Below are 16,963 nucleotides of genomic sequence, written 5' to 3'. Positions count from 1 at the left end.
AAACCAGCAGCCGGGGGTTAGAAATCAGAAAGTAAAACAATCTGAATTCTGTAAACGCCAGCTTTATTCCTTTATTGTAACCTTTTAAAGTAGGGATTTCTTAAGACCAACAAAAGATGTTGCTGTAGCTACATGCATCTTATTATAAATCAACATTTGTACATAGAGAAACGACAACATTAGGCCATTTCCTGCAAGTTCAACCAGACAGTCTTGCTCCTTCCACTCCCGTGGCCGAGAAAGAACCTGATTCTGCAGTTTGTCAGTGATTAACAGAAGAATTAGCCAGCCTAGCATGCCACCACAAATGAGCAAAAACCCTCTGGGAGACCAGAGAGACCAAGCAAGGCACATTTCCAATTATACCGCCAAATGACTCATTTTCTTATTGGGCCTCCTATAATTGTGGTGGGTATTGGGTGCATGCAACTCAATTTGTCTTACATATTTGTTGGTAGGATGGAAAGAGTTGATGGAGCCGAGGGGATGATATGAAAGAATTAGAGAAAATAAAAAAAAGGGATGAGATAGATCCCTCAATATTTGTTTGATCTGCTTCATCCTCCTTAATACTGTTGAAGTTTAAAAGCCAGGAAGAAAATGCCACTTTAATCATCTGTGGATTGAGGAATGGGAAGACTATCATTTTCGAGTAATCACAAAATGTCTCTCCGGAGGAATGGACTTTGTTCTTACTGCTGAAATTAATGAGGCTTCCAGTGATGTTGTTATCTGTCCCGAGGATCATCAATCTATCAAAATAATTGACAAATTAAATTACGGTAAATTCTTGCAAACTTGAGTTCTGCTTAAACCCCCCCCGAAAAATAGAGATTTTATAAAGTTTTTTAAGAACACACTTCAAACTAAGTTTGGTAATCTTTATTAAATTTGCAGACACATATTAGAGATCATAACTGTAAATTCTTCTCCATCCTCGTGTAGGAAACAACCAGTTACTTATAAAGCAACTGAACCACAAGTCAAAACAGGCACATAAAAGGCACAGCACGGACCAGGAAGCGTTTCACATTGCTAGTGTTGCCGTTTCTGCAGAGCATGAGACAATGAGCTATAGGACTGAATTCAACATTACGGTGCCGTTTTCCTATAATTATGTTCTCTGTTCTTTAAAAAAAAAAATCCTTTTATGATACAGTTGTCTCGACTCGCCTGTCTATTGGTAACAAACTCAAGTGAAGAAGTAATTCAAACAGTTTCAAAAAAATTAATAGTAAAAATAAGTAACATTTGATATACATATACAAGTACATACAAGTACAAACTTTAAATATAACAGTTAATGCGGATTACAGTTGAAATTAGACACGTAACACGCAAGTCCAGTGAACAGTGGCCTTTGTTCTCTCACAGACAGACATTAAATGATTTAGCCATCGAATTGTTGTAAATTCAAAAATATTTCTTTAGTTAAAAAAAACAAAAAAACCCTCGACTTTCGGTGATTTGTTCAAGCAAACACAATAGTTGTCAGAAAAAAAGACTATTTTTTTTTAAACAAGCACACCATTTTCCACTCTGTGTGTAGTACCATTATCAAGTCTCATTTAAACCGCTCTCTCATCATGTGCGTAGTACTGCGTGTATCACTCTGTGTATGTTTGTATGGTAGACGCAACAGTTAAAACTGTGCCGGTTTGGTTCTGGGTGCAATGTGAGGCAACAGTAAGCAGTAAAGTGCATCTGAAGCAGCATGTGTGTACTGTGTGAGTGTGAACAGAAGGGACAGCTGTGGTTTTGTTGAGAGGCGAGCTGCCCATTGCTCACTGCAGGGTAACTGTGAAACAGTCGGGGTCTAAAAGGGACCTTGTCCCCGCTCCCTGCTGGGCTCTCCTGTCCAAATCTGTTATAGTGTTCCCCGTCTTTGTTCAGTAACTAAGTGCTCCCTACTTGGGAGTTTAAAACCCCCTTTTCTTGCTGATGCCCCCAGCAATGCGTTGTCATTGTCGTGTTGGTCATCAAAACACTTGCCAACCTTAACAAGCATATGTCACAAACCAAGGTGCATTTTTAAAACGACAACGTTAAAACTTGAATGTTGCACACTCAAGTTCAACTGGAGGCCGCTGATTATCATGGAAGCATAAACATCCACTTCTGTGTAAACTCCAGACATATTATATTTTAGTCACTAGATATTTTTTAAGTCATTTCTCAATTGCACTTGAATACAAAATACATGGATGTCTAAACACAAGCACACATGTAAGACAATTTACAAATTGTTAGAATTGGTGTCAGTCATCTAAACTCATAGTGAGAATCATAGCCAACGATTCATTAGTAACCTGGCAGCTGCCGAGGGCCCTCACGTTGGCTCCTCTAGCCTCAGATTCCAGCCAGGAGCAGGTGGGGCTAAAGCCAGGCTCCTTTGGCTGTGGTTTGCAGCCCGAGCTGTGCCTTCAGCCAGGCGGGGAGGAGAGGCCACGCTCCCGTCTAGGAGGAGGCTGACGTCTCCATAGTGGACAGGATACGCACCACCTCGGTTCTCTGTGTGGCGGAGATGTGCTGGGTCATGTGCACGATGGAATCCATGGCAACCTCTGGATTGGCTTGAACAAGGCTGGGAATAAAGTGGGAAAAAAAAGGAAACATAATGAGCCATATTTCACTCTTATGTTTGTTGTTGTGGGTAATGACGGGTGACAATTTGTTGAACTTGCATTGTTTAAAATTGTCACCTGCGTATCTGCTTGAGGATGTGATCTCTGCGGATGTACTTGATGTTCTCGTCGATGACGGACCTCGCACCCTCTTCTTCGGCTAGTTGCCTCTCCAACCATGCCACCACCTCTTCATTGTTATCCCATAGATAGGCCTGCATAATGAGGGGAGGGGGCGAGAAGATGAAACATACAATATTTATGGGTGAATAAAGCCTAGAAAACACTTTTTCTCATGGCGTTATGGTTTGAACAATTGGGAATTTAAAAGTTCCAGGAACAAATAGAATTTAACATCTTAAGGGATAAAATATATTAAATATCATGAATCATAAAATAAATATCAACAACAATAAAAGATATGGACCGACACAGAATGTGGGCCCGATGTCTTGTTGACTGGACCCGACAGGAAAATTAGTATTCATGAGTGCTGGCATCTCTGATCTTAAACAAAGCCAGGCTGGAGGGCTTAGCAAAGATTTGGGGGCCGAGGGGTTTAATGGGCTCTTGCCTTTTTTATGAACAGTCCTGCTTGAGGTCCGCAAGAACATTTAATGCCCTTATTAATCATTTTTAATCTGTTTGCTTTTAATTAAGAAACAGCGTGTTGCTCTCCTATCTGCACGTGCCAGGGCTGTGATTAATTGTGGCTTAAGACAGCCAGTCCTGATTGGGATAATATATGAGCTAACAAGAAGGCCACTTCTTAGGAGATCTCAAACGCTGGGCAGGCTCATGTCACCCCCGCGGCTGGTCCTCTGAGCCCGAGACTGGGCCGGAAGGAGCAGAGTTTATGTATCTCTGAGGAATGTTTATTTTCATTAACTACCGGTTTATCAGTCCATCTGTATTAAATCATGATGATTTAGGAGGAACGCTTACTGCTTCTTTATCTGGTGCACCTTGTGGAGAAGGAATAGGAGTTTCAGGATAAAAAAGACAGAACCTCCGTAATCATTCCCAGGGGCTAAGAAGGTGTTTACTTGGGTGTCTACACTGAAAAGAACTAAACCTAAGAATCCGCCCCCCCCCAGATAATTTAATACTGATGCAATCTGTCAAAGACTCGTAATCATTCATTCCAAAAGACTGACTATGATGACTGTATGAGTAGATAGTGAAATCTGAAAATAAATCAGCAAAAATGACAAGTCTGAGAACATTATCACTGTCTACCGTTATAGCGTGAAACAGATTTTTAAAGGCAGAGGGGGAAAAATAGCTTCTTTCCAGATTTTTGTGTGGTTGTGAACCTGTCTAGGAAATGATGACAAGGTAAATACTAGCATACTGTGGTGTTCTATATACTTCTTTTACCCACAGTTAAGCTCTTTGATTTAATGGTGCAAGATGTTTAGAGCAATTACTGTATATGATCATGTTTGCCCCTTAAAAACTACTAAGAACCACAAACTGACCCGTCGAATGAAGTTGTACTGGCAGTCAATAACTGATATGAGGTAAAGCAGTCAATGACTTCATATTTAAATTTTTGAAGTAGATGTTTAAAATCAGTGCAAGCTAATTAAATTGTATCATCATCAATAGAATCATCATCTAGGTATGATGCTTTAAATAGATAACTGAGATTACAATTCAGAGTCATTAAAGTCCCTCATTTCAACATCCACTTATCAAACGGAGCTTATGAGATTGTAATTATGGATTTCTGCATCTTTCCACTCAGAATCCCCGAATATTGAGAGACTATAGAACAAAGCCGTGTACGAGGTGGGTTTTACCTTGACGGCCCCTTCAGCCTCCACAAACCAGCGGCGCAGCATTGCCTGGACCTGACCGTCTGTCAGCTCGCTGTTGGCCGCTTGGATCTTCCTCTTCACCGTCTCCTCCAGCAGCAGACGCCGCAGACGCCAGTAAAAGAAGTTACGGGACGTTTGCCATTCAAGGATATCCTGAGAAAGGCAAAGGAAAAAATTAAGTTTTATAATATAAACGATTTTCTGCCCGTCTCAAGCCATACATGGGATGTCACACTGAGGTAGAACTCATTAAAGAAATAAAAAACAGGTCCGTTGTGCATATTTGGCTTTGGATTTGAAAAACAGCAGTTTATTATACTGTATTTGTCTCAAAAGCTTATTACATATTCATAAAATGACTTCCAGGATGTCAAACTATCTGCCTTAATACAAACTACACACAATGTACCCCATTCATTTCTCAACTAGATTTTTCATAAACATGAGTTAGACCTGGTAATCTTTTTATTTTGTTGTGGATTTCTCTGCTTATGTACACAGGACAAACATGCAGTCTAGTACAGTTAGTGAGTGACACTGTGTTAGGACGATTGATCAGATTTCAAGTTACAATTTTGGCTACAGACATTTCTGAAAACAAGACAACTGAGATAAAATTATTATTGTGGCGCATTCCTTTTTGCGATGATGCTCTCTTTTTGTCTTTTGATTTGTCTTTTAAAGCGGCGCACACCCCTTCCTAAAAGCCAAAACTCACTCTCAGTCAGACCAGGAATGTTTAGTTCAGCTCACTGCTGTCAAGTGAGCTGTCGTTTGCACAAAACCAGTCTATCCATGCTGCTACGGTACAGTACCAGTGCTCGGAGAAGACGAAAGAGAGATGCATTTCAGCATTCCCTTCTCACATTTATATACCAAATAAATATAAGACACTTTTTTTCAGGTGAATTATATTTCAAGTTCAAGGAAAGATTTCAGTTCAATAAGTACATGATGTTTCCAAAGTCATGAATAATCATATGAAACAATGGTGATCTAAATGTTAACCAAAATAATCGTGATTATGATTTTTGCCACAATCAAGCAGCTCTGCTGTGTGTACAAAACACCCTGCCTGCCATCCATCTGCCAACGACCCCTCTGGCCATGTGAGTGAGTGTGTGTATCCTTGTATTTGAAAGATGGGACTGGGAAGGTGCAGGATGAGATGGGGCCTGCCCGAGGCTGCTCTGCGCTTTCTAAGGTGATTGACCAGGGTCATCAGAAGATAATTATGAGGACGAGTCTCACAGCCCGGTGAGACCAAACATTATTCACCAGGCAGGTGCGGCGGCAGCTAGACCGATAGTCCCCCGCAGGCTTTTCAGGTTATTCACATACTGCACGCTCAAACTGCGGCAGGAAAGCATTTTAAAAGTGCTCACCGTTATGACGCCCTTCTCTTGCATGCGACCTGGGGTGTCGTGGAGGTCAGCGAACTGCACGGCCACCTGGTGGTAGATGGGCAGGAGAAACTCCTCACGCTCTTTTAGTTTGGTCTCCAGCTCTTTACGATCAGGGGGGCTCAGCTCTGGGGTTCCTGTTGGATTTTCAAAACGAAACCGTAAAACAAGCTGTTAAATAATTTGCTGAAAACTGACAAAGAAATCCGCATTCATTCTATCAGGAAGAGGAAATACTGGTTATGATAGCTAATGCGTGAAAGCAACAAAGCTGGCCCTCCCTTATTGTCCCATTACCATCACATCAGGTTCTACATGAGCATGTAGCTGTGAGTAAACTGTGAGTTAACAGCATTTTGTTTCAGAGCTCCCCCAAACCCCTGGCTGCTGTTACCAAAGAATGATTTCTGTCAATTCCAATCTGTGAACTCTCAGACCCTCCCCAGTAACCCCCTCCTTTGCACCAGTTCACCCAGCACACACAGCATTGGACCAGAGTTGCTCTGAGCCTGAAGGAAAATCAATAGGCTGCACGGGGAAGACAGGAGAGCCTGTGATTGATCTGAGCAGGCTGTGATTGACACGTCTCCCCGGGGAGAGCGGTGAAGATGATACAATCAACACCAAATAAAGAACGACAGTGAAAGCACACATGCTCCCACCTGATCTATCGCTCCTTACGAAAATGAGGACAAGGCCGAGGGGGACGAAGACTGCCGTAAAGAGCTATAATTAGAATCGAAATGGGAGGACTCACCCAATCTTTCAGCCAAGCTGGTGTAGACCGGATCTACTCTTCTCATGGTTTTCACCAGGTCCTTCCTCCTAAACTTGATCTCCACTGTTCCCTCAGGCTCCAACACTCCACCTCTGAAGAACGTTTAAAGTGAACAATTATGTTTTTTTTCCAATAAACATTATGCTTTATGATCCTTTTTTCGTCCAACTCACCGACTGTCTTTGTCAGCGTACATCTCCATGTGACGAGGGTTGATGGTGGGATCTATGACCACCCAGGATCCTCCTCTTAACTCAGCCTGTGGGGGGATATAAACCAACACAGGCTGCCTGTACTCCCTCAGCCCGTCCACGATGTAGGCTCCAAACTTCAACACCTGGTCGTACATATCTAAAAAAGCAGAATTTCATATGACATACTGAATGTCTTCAAACACAGATTGACTGATGAGCAGGGAGGGAGACGTACCTTTCATTCCTCCAGAAAAGCCTCTCCAGTTGGCAAATACAATGAGAGGAAGACCCTCTCTGTTCAGGTCCTTAATAGCCTGGGCTGTTTTGAAAGCAGAATCTGGGAACCACACCTGTCCTGCCTGCTGGATGATCTAAATATACAATTCAGAAAATGAGCATCAGTGGCTGGATATCTGTAAATGTCTAAGGCAGTCTAAGTAAATGTATTGAGCGAACCCTTACCTTCGCCTCCGAGTCCAAATTGGCTGGATCGGCCGGGATTGACAGCTCCACCGACCTGGTTTCCACGGCAACAACCCCAGTCGGTATACCCCCCAGTCTGCGGAGAGAGGCCATTCAGCACTGACATCTACAAAATTACCTTGACTACATACACGGGGCGAAGAAATTCATTATTGGCAGTGTGTCATCTGGACTTACCTGGCTCTGCCTACAACCACACTCTGTGCCCAAGGCTGCATGATCTCCATGAAGGAGCCATGGTCAAAGAAGCCACTCTGCCAGGAACCCTTTGGAGCTGTATATACAGAGAGGAAGCATGAGCAGTGTGACAGAGAGTGCAAAAAAATAACAAAAAAACAGGGTAACAGGACAGAAAATTGGGTTCATTCTTTCCACAGTGCTTTCAAAATCCCTGGTTCTATTCCTCTTGCAGTCCGAGGTTGTGTATGTTTTCCTCAGAATATGTAATCTTGGCAGCAACCATGATGGATGGCTTTATAAAGAGGCTGACTCAGCTCTTTTTCTGCCTGTACACCCTGACAAACATGCCCAGCCTGTGAGGTTACCATTCAATTAAGCCTCGCCACTCATCACTACCAGAGACGTTGACTGGCTTCCAACACGGTCCCCCAATCTCTTTGCTGTCCCAAACTGTAATTACACTGATGTGGAACCTGCTCAGTCCTGACCCGCAGTGTAAAACAGGCTGGATCCATTTTGGTGCTATCTCGATCTCGCCTTTAGCAGCATGACGTTAGGTTCCACAGTTTCTTTCTTATTTTCTTAATAGTCTTGCTCTAGTAATGAATCATTTGAACCTTTAACCCGGGGGATATCAGGCTGAGATGATAAATCTTTGTACTGTATTTATTTTTAAATAATACACTTTATAGCTGCTGATAAAGGATGTTAGATGAAAACAGTAAGTAGAGGAAACAAGCAAAAATGAAAGTGTATAAATCACTGTTGTCGTTATAATCAGGATGCTTTATAAAAGGCAAAAAAATCTTCTAGCACACCACAGTATTTTGTTGTAGCTATCCCAATGTCCCATTTTTGAAGCAGAGCATGTCTGAAGGGCTGAATGTATGAATGTATGGCTTCTACTAGCAATTGATTTCATTAATCTATTAATCAGATGATTAGTCATTAACTTTACAACATTAACTTTTAACATTTCAAAATGGTGAAAAAAAGGCAGTTACAGTTTCCCAGAGTTCAAGCTGACATCTCAGATGTGCTTGTTATGTTCAGTCAACATTCAGTAATGTAAACTATTCAATAAAACGTGAAAAAAGTGGGAGATCCGAACTAAGGAGCACATTTTTGGCATTTTTTCTGAATAATAACCCGGACTAGACACTCACTCTGGCTGGGACGTCCTGCTAACATCCAGCGAGGATCGTAGGGAGCCTTCATAGGCACAAACTCCACTAGCCGATCTATGGGATCCTTGGCATTGAGGATAGGCACAGGACTAGCTTTGTTCTGAAGAAAGGAAATGTCTTTTATTTTACAATGACAAAACCACACAGCTCTTAAGTTAATTCATCACACTGATATAGGATGCAGCATCCTATTCAAAACAACAGCTGAGTGTTACCATGGGCATGTAGGATAGCCACTGCAGAAGTGTGAAGACTCCCTCAAAGTCATCACAAACAGTAGAGTGGGTGACACCATTGTTGTGCATGATCTGGATCCCACCAAGTTGGTTGTTAGATGTGTAAACTTCTCTGCCCAGCACCTGTAGCAGGAAAAAGGTGTGGATTTTACATCAAGGAAAAATAATGACATTTTAATCTGTTTTCAGCATGTATTAGCGAAGTAAACATGGGTTTTCAGGGTAAAACACAGGAAGTCACTGCGTAAGCACTGCTCTTGAAAACCGGAGTGGCAGTTTTCTGCCCAATTTAATTTACTTTGGATTTACCCTTTAATAGCCTCCTCTCTCTGGCCCCCGATCGAGGCAACAGAGTTAATCCAGTGTTCATGTTGTGCAACCCTGCCCAACAACAGGAGGAACTGTCTCCGGGTTTCTGGTCTGGGGAGCTGTGGATCAATGAGATTGCACACAGACAGACCTGCTGGATTACAGCAGGGACCCGGTATTACATGGCCCCGCTGTCTCGTCAATACAGGTGACCAGAAGCCAGAAATGTCTCCACCACAGCGGTCACAGGTGGGTGGCAGCACCTGCCACTCTTGCTGGGGGAATTTCTAACAGATGGAGTAAATTAACACCCGTCCTCTCTCATCCAAAATTAATTCGACTGGCTTGCATCCCTTTTTGTTGTCATGTGTATCTGTCATTTGTGATAGAGGCTGTTGTGTAAGAGATGGAAGCCGCCGAACTACAGTTACCTTCAAAACTGCCCCCATGCCAACCTGAAGCCATAAAATGTCACTCTCAGCCCACCCTATTTTCATAAGCAGCCTAGAACAGGTGGCAGGGCCCTGACATGGCTCCATAAAAATCAGAGAGGAGCTCAATCCCTACCCTCAGCTCTCACCTTTTCAGCCATCATTTACTTTCTTTATTACCATTAATGGTTATGTATCTGGCTACAAATCTAGGGCACTCTCCTAAAGCTGTCAGGAAAGCCCGCGGCCCCAAGAAACATTGCAGTCACCTTGACATACACAAAACCACTGTGCCTCTGGCCATCGCCGGCTTCATTAAGATTCCACAGCAGAGGGGAAAGGAGGGATATCAGAGGAGGAACAGAGGGAGATGGCTGGGAGGAAGAAAATGAGGGGCAAACTGGATGTAACAGCTCACTGGGGTATTTATGCTAGTAGTTACTATCCACTCCCCATGAAAATATGAGAGCTTTCCAGCAGCTAATGAAATGATGATCTCTGGGTGGCAGCCTCCTGCTCTCCATTAAGCTTCAGTTAATAGCCAGGAAACCACATGATAAACGAGCTGGAAAAAAGACCCTATTTCTTGTCTGTGTCGCCAGTGAAATCAGTACGGTTTTTAAAATAAACACAATCGATTGTAAACAAAGGAGATATTGCAATACATCACATACACACTGTCAACACTTCAGTAAACATCTACTATCACAGATAAACAGTGAGGCCATCTAAAACAATTGAGCTACCAGCAAATAGGTATGCCATCATTGTGCCATTTGCATGATTTGTCATGTTGCGATCTGTCATCTAATTTGAAATGGAGTCATCTTAATGCACTGACAAGGACAGAGAATGGAAAGCAAGACAAGAGGAGGTAGTGAAGCGGACAGGCACACACACACACACACGCAGACACACACACAAATCAACCGAAAGCAGAAAACAATCTGCCTCAGCAAAACTTTTCATTTTGATTAAAAACAAATGATATGGGTGTCCTGCACTGCAGCCTCCGGCATGTCACTCCATTTCTATGCAAATACAACTTCATGGTTCGCTTTCAATTATTCCACTATGAGTGGCAGGCAGGCCTGTGGCTGGGATCGGAGGGGGAATCCTAGTAGAACAGAACGAAGCACAAGGAGGCCTGATTGCTGAGTTGGAACAGCACCAAAAATCATAGTCCTCTTTTTCTCGTTTCTTTTCTTTGTTATATAAAACACAATCCATTCTACCTTGCTGTTTTATATTTTAGAATCTACAGTTAGTTAATTTTTTGTAACCAAAAAAAAAAAGGAAACGCAGTCGCATGGCTGCTTTCCAGCTTTCTGTTTGCTCTTCCTCCGACAGTGAATTCCCCATTAAAATGCAGATGCATCAGTCGTGTAAATGTAGAGATAATAACTCATCCAGCACAGTCATCATGATTTCAATTGAAAAAAACCCATCTGTGTTGAGCAGACATATAAATTACACTGTAAAGTTGACAAAGTATCCATCGATACTTTGATCATTTTTTAATATCATGTGTTTAATAATGATATGATTTCCTTATACGATTGTATTGAAGCAACAAAGCCATTTAAAAAAAAAAAACAGATCTACAGTCAGATTTTCAACCCAAGGCTGCACAGACATTAACATTATTATAAATGTGTTCGTATGCGTTTGGTTACTTTATCTGCACCAGCACTGTGTGCAGGTTATAATTATAACATACTGTGTGCGTAGGACTCTATTTTTTTTTCTTTTTGTCTTGGTAAGAGGTATTTAGTATTGTTTTTTTTTTTTTTAATGTTTAAATCCGTGTTTAAAATTCTAGCACTGTGACAACCTTATTACACTGCAGATATATTTTACCTTGTTGAGAGCTCCAGCTCCAGTAAGGATAATATGAGAGTTGTCCACTTGAATGGTTCTCTGTCCAAGCCTCACCAGATAGGCCCCAATCCCTATGGCTCTGCATGTGACCTATTAGACAAGACAATCACGTTGAGGCTTCAAATACGTGTTAAGTGCGCAGATGAATCCACTCTTTGTATACAGCAAGTCCATTTTCTTGACAGATCACACAAGTGTACAGCTCAAGGATAAGGAGGCTACGTGTACACATGTGTTTCTTTGTCCACTTCAGCCTTACCAGGTTCATGGTGATGATCTCTTCATAAGCCAGAGAGGATTCTCCAGCAATCATTCCAGACCCTTTCAGATTCTCCACACCCAGCCCTTCATCTTTTCCGATGATGTCAGTGATCTTGTACCTGTATGACAACACATATTCACTCAAAGCCATGCGTGACTCTCCAATAGCCTTTCCTTCCATTGTCACCACTTGCAATTGCATGCACATACTTGACTGACACTACAGCATCTGGCAGACTATTTTATTACATATTAGTGCTTGAGGAAATTGGACATACCTGGATTCTCCCTCATCCTCCACATGTTCGCAATGCACAGAGTTCAAGGCAGAAACCTTCTTGTAATCCTGAGGTGTGAGGTAGAGATACTTGAAACCCTGCAGAGTGGTACAGAAGTGACTGCTTAGTTATGACAGACTGACACAGATGCAGAAGAGTTTCATCTTTTGAAAGGCAAGAAAGAAATGAAAAGAGAAAGATACAACAGGGGAGTTTCAGAAATTAGATACCATGAGAAAAGAATTTATTAAAACACCAAACGTTACACAAAATGGTGAAGTGGAAGCCAACAAACACAATGTTGTGTGACTGACCTTATAGGGGTCAGTTGGGTCTTGCCAGGCCACGTGGAACATGTGTCTGATCTCCTCTGCCAGCCCGATGCGGGCGCCACTGTTGGCTGCGATGTAGATTCGAGGGATGCCGCTCTCTCGCGCCATCTCCGAGGCTCGCATGAACAGCACGTCTTCCTGGGGCCCAAATGAGCCTATCTTGTGTGTGATGTCATTACTGATGACAATTATCTCACGTCCCGCTGGATATTCTGGCGTACGCAGGGTCATACGCCATGCCACCATACCAATCTGGATAGATGGAAAAGAGAGGCACTTTGACACAGTAAATTCTGAATATCTATAAACATTGCTCGATATTTTAGGTAAATAGTCTATTTTAATGATTTTGAGGGGAAATGTGTTTGTGTGAAATGTTACATATATCATGCGCCATGTCATACTTTTTCTTTGCTTTGAATAGAATCATTAGACATAAGTATTATCTCTCAGTGCACTTTAAATGATGTATTTAGCATTGGCACATAATAATCAAGTGTTTAACAAGGCTTTAAGAACCAAGTAGAAGAAACACAGAGACACCTACAGTGTAAAAAAGAAATTGCACATTTTGAAAGAGGGGTGGAGTGATAAAAACAATCTCATGGCAAAATAAATACCAAGTATTATTTCTTATGTTTTTTTACATTGCTGTTTTCATCTACCAAACTAACCTCGTTGCCCCCTGGCAGTCGGTTCATCTGCACCAGCTGACCTTGGGCGTCAAGAACCAGCTCTGTGAAGGTGAGCAGCTCAGAAGGGAGAGGGCTTTTGGGTAGGTGGGCAAAGGCTAGGCTAGAGTGCCACAGCTTTTTCAGAGCCTGGGAGCAGAAATCAAACAGTTATTCCATCAACATAATTAATCCGGTCCGTATTTATAAGCACAACAGTCAACATGTGAGTTATTAGTGTTTGTATTGTACCTGTCTGAACATTTCTGGAAAGTCGTAAACATAGGTGGTGCCCAGAGATTGCGCCTGGAAGCGCTTTGACTGCAGCAGGTCCTTGGTGACGTACGGGGTGTTGATGAGCATGCCGTGCAGCGGACCCTGCTTGTCGCCATATGCTTGGAACATAATCTGAACAAAGAGGGACAGAAAGAGTCAATTTACAGATATAATGACCTCTTCAACAACCTTTCCAGAATATCAAGAGTTTTGAGAATGATGATGATGATGATGATGATGGGGATATGGATAATGAGCATCTGCCATACACCAAATAATACAGCATGAACCGGTACATATGGTGCAAGAATCCCTGTTCTGTACACTTAGATCACACTCAAACACAAGCCAGATGTCTAAGAACAATGTACACAAGAAGCGGTGACAGTCTGGAGAGGACATTCAGGACATCGTAAAGCCACCTGACAGACAGGAATATTTACTGGTGACCTATCATGAATGCAGGGGTGTTTTATGAAGGCACTTCCATTCAAAGATTTTTTGGTGAGTTTAGCCTGTAACACCTTAAAAAAGCTCAAAAGCGTGTCTCCAACTCCACACTAACACCCACATTATCTTGCATCTACCTAGACTTTGGCTAAGTGAAATCATTTCATAAATGATTGCAGGTTTTTTTCTTAATAATATTGAGAATTTTGAGATGGAAACTAAATTCTAAACCTCTTGTGTTCAATATTATGGACAAATCAGCCACACAATGAAAATGAAAGAGAGACATGAAAACGCCATGTAAAATGTGTACCAGGACAATGGGCATTTTTTCTTCATATATCCATAAATATTTTACCAAAGCCCATTACAGTTATTCAACATCCATTACAACAATGGATGGATGTGATAATGAACAGATGGAGGGATGGCTGGATGGAATATCTTACCTGATCAGCTGAGTGGAGAAAGGATATTACTGAAAGAATTGTCCACCAGGCAAAGGGTGTGACACCATACTGGAGCTCTACTCCAACTCAATAAATCTTAAAGGCAGAATTTTTATGCTTCTGTATAAAAATGACAACCTTCATCTGAATTTTATCAGAGAGGTTTAAAAATTGCATTAAGAGAGCTGAGGTCTCCAGGATGGAGCTGAAGCCCTTTGCCAGGACAATAAGCAGATGAGATGGAAGATGTATGAGTGCCCCACCTGTCGGTCTTTGGGCCCCACCTGTCCCGTTCGGGAGTCAGTGACCTCCTTGTACAGGCTGATGTCCAGGTAGTAGCCTGATTCGTTGGTGAGGAAGAGGCGGATGGGGATTTGCTTTCCTGTTGGAGTCAGGCGGATGTTGATTTTCAGTTCGGCCTGCAGGACACGCAGCTTCCACAGACGGCTACCGTAACGCATCACCATGGAGCGGACAGACTCCTCAATCTGAAGTTTGTAGAGAAGGATTAGAAAGAAGCAAATGCATTTATAACAATGTGAGCTGTGGCTCTGACATGATATAAGATAAATAAGTGTGTGATACTTTTACAAACCTTCGATGGGTCCATGATGACGGTGGGGACAAAATTAAGGAAGATGTGGTTACAGTCGGTCCGTACAGTGGTGTTGTTGAAAGCCACCTCCAGCTCATCCATGGCTTCAAGCAGCAGACGCTCAGCCTCATTGTGAAGGTATTCAAAAGAGGCCTCCTGGTGAAAGACAGAAGAAAAAAAAAGTCAAATAATATATATTGGGTTTTTGTGGCAATTCCTAAAACCTCTGAATTCAACTTAAAAAGAGAGTGCAAAGGTTCCTTTTTCAACCATTGTCTTACCTTTGTGACCAGATCTGAGTGACGGATAATGGCTCTCACAAAGAAACGGTAATCTGTAACCTCGGTGCCCACTTCCACACGGGCTGCACCCAGGTACAGGTGCATCTTGTGGTTGGCACATGGGATGGCAGTTAGGGCAAAGTTGCGCATGCGGTTGAGCTCCAACTGGAAAGCTAGTGCCGGCTCCAAGTGACGATAGATCCTGTCCTCCTCAAACTATTGGGAAGAAGGCAGGACACAATCACAAACAGGAACACAACAAACAAAATCACAAAACTATAAGAACTTTTTCCGTTAGGCTTTACTGCCATCATCTCCTCCATTAACAGAAGGAGTTCAAATTGGCAATTTCAGGAGCACCGAGTTGATGTAAGAGTAGAAAGATGCCTGTGAGCAACACACTGTATTAAGTCCTTGAAATCATGGGCAATCATGATCTCAGAAAGCTGCTAATGGCTGTCATTGCTCTTAAATGGGAGACATAATTAAAGAGTTCATTACTTTAATGAGTTTGGGTAGTGTTATTGTAGTGAAACTACCAGGGGTAACAGAGAGGAAGAGCCATCGCTGAGTGTAAGAGTAAAATTTAGCACTGCCAAGGGGATGCGAAGGTGCTTCTTACAACCACAACAACATGGTTTTGAATGGTCTCCAATCCAAAGCAAAGTCTATCAATTTGTTTTATTGTGAAATGTATAGGTGCATGTAACCCTTTATCTTCTCAAAATATACGGCCATTTGTTTTATAAGCAAAGACCACTGTGTATTTCTACTGTGTATTTCCACTGTGTATTTCTGTTGTGCATTTTTATTGTGTGCTGTGCATTTCTACTGTGTATGTCTACTGTGTATTTCTACTGTTTTCTTTGTATTTCTACTGTGTGCTGTGTATTTCTGCTGTGTATTTCTAATGTGTACTGTGTATTTCTGCTGTGCATTTCTACTGTGTGCTGTGTATTTCTGCTGTGCATTTCTACTGTGTGCTGTGTATTTCTGCTGTGCATTTCTACTGTGTGCTGTGTATTTCTGCTGTGTATTTCTACTGTGTGATGTGTATTTCTCCTGTCTGTTTCTACTGTGTGAGGTGTAGTTCTACTGTGTACTGTGTATTTCTACTGTTCATTTCTACTGTGTTTTTCTACTGTGTATTTCTGGTGTGTATGTCTACTGTGTATTTATATTGCATGCTGTGTATTTCTACTGTGTTTCTCTATACTGTATATTTCCACTGTATATTTCTGTTGTGTATTTTTACTGTGTGCTGTGCATTTCTACTGTGTATTTCTACTGTGTCAGTCAAAAATGTTTTAAAGTGATTTGACACACACTTTGTAATGTGTAAACACCCACCTTGTCTCTGGCGCGGAATGTGAAAAACTTGGGGAATTCTCTCTGTGTGGAAGAAAAAGGGAGACAGAGATAGAAAGAATAAAAAGACATCATCAATGTTTCCATAAAAAATAAAAAAAGATGGATCTAGGCATAGCAGTGTTAAAGGTGCAATTTAAGAATTGACCCCTGTCTAACTCATCCTCAAAACAAACAGGGGGCAGCATATCACAAAAGTAACCGCTAATTGCTGCTTACTGTAGCTGTTGTTAACTAGTTAGCCGAGTTAGCCGTACAGCTAGAGGTCCGTGCAATGAGCTTGGGCCACGGGGGGAGTGTTTGTGTTTACACCGCAAACACGCAAGCTTTAGACTGGGATGGGCTAGCTGGTTAGCATGCTAACTTCTATACACATCCCCTTAACATAATGTTTCTTGACATTCTGTTGATCATTTTTGTCAATTTTTAAAAATGTTTTAAACCAAAATTCTCACATATTGCACCAGTATTAG

The 16,963-nt window shown here is 41.9% G+C and overlaps 1 protein-coding gene across 10 annotated transcripts in view; it reads right to left on the bottom strand.

The window, feature by feature from the left end:
* Positions 1–867: 867 nt before the first annotated feature.
* Positions 868–16,963, bottom strand: part of acaca (acetyl-CoA carboxylase alpha) — a 34,834-nt gene continuing 18,738 nt past the window's right edge. For 6 of the 10 annotated variants that reach the window (XM_084374401.1, XM_084374405.1, XM_084374407.1 and 3 more), the window contains 21 exons: positions 16,473–16,514; positions 15,123–15,338; positions 14,842–14,997; positions 14,510–14,734; positions 13,324–13,479; positions 13,075–13,221; positions 12,383–12,652; positions 12,069–12,166; positions 11,789–11,909; positions 11,509–11,619; positions 8,888–9,031; positions 8,652–8,772; positions 7,483–7,579; positions 7,285–7,381; positions 7,058–7,193; positions 6,802–6,979; positions 6,608–6,720; positions 5,833–5,987; positions 4,430–4,600; positions 2,703–2,839; positions 868–2,584 (listed from right to left, as the gene is read on the bottom strand). In XM_084374401.1, coding sequence (XP_084230527.1) covers positions 2,458–2,584; positions 2,703–2,839; positions 4,430–4,600; positions 5,833–5,987; positions 6,608–6,720; positions 6,802–6,979; positions 7,058–7,193; positions 7,285–7,381; positions 7,483–7,579; positions 8,652–8,772; positions 8,888–9,031; positions 11,509–11,619; positions 11,789–11,909; positions 12,069–12,166; positions 12,383–12,652; positions 13,075–13,221; positions 13,324–13,479; positions 14,510–14,734; positions 14,842–14,997; positions 15,123–15,338; positions 16,473–16,514 — 3,018 coding nt within the window. In that variant the 3' untranslated portion in view covers positions 868–2,457. The remainder of the gene's footprint in view (positions 2,585–2,702; positions 2,840–4,429; positions 4,601–5,832; positions 5,988–6,607; positions 6,721–6,801; positions 6,980–7,057; positions 7,194–7,284; positions 7,382–7,482; positions 7,580–8,651; positions 8,773–8,887; positions 9,032–11,508; positions 11,620–11,788; positions 11,910–12,068; positions 12,167–12,382; positions 12,653–13,074; positions 13,222–13,323; positions 13,480–14,509; positions 14,735–14,841; positions 14,998–15,122; positions 15,339–16,472; positions 16,515–16,963) is intronic. The other 4 variants (XM_084374404.1, XM_084374406.1, XM_084374409.1 and 1 more) reach the window with 1 other exon arrangement.

This window comes from Pagrus pagrus (genome assembly GCF_965226575.1).
Source record: "Pagrus pagrus genome assembly, chromosome: 14".
NCBI classification, from domain to species: domain Eukaryota; kingdom Metazoa; phylum Chordata; class Actinopteri; order Spariformes; family Sparidae; genus Pagrus; species Pagrus pagrus.
This window is presented reverse-complemented; position numbering and strand designations above follow the sequence as displayed.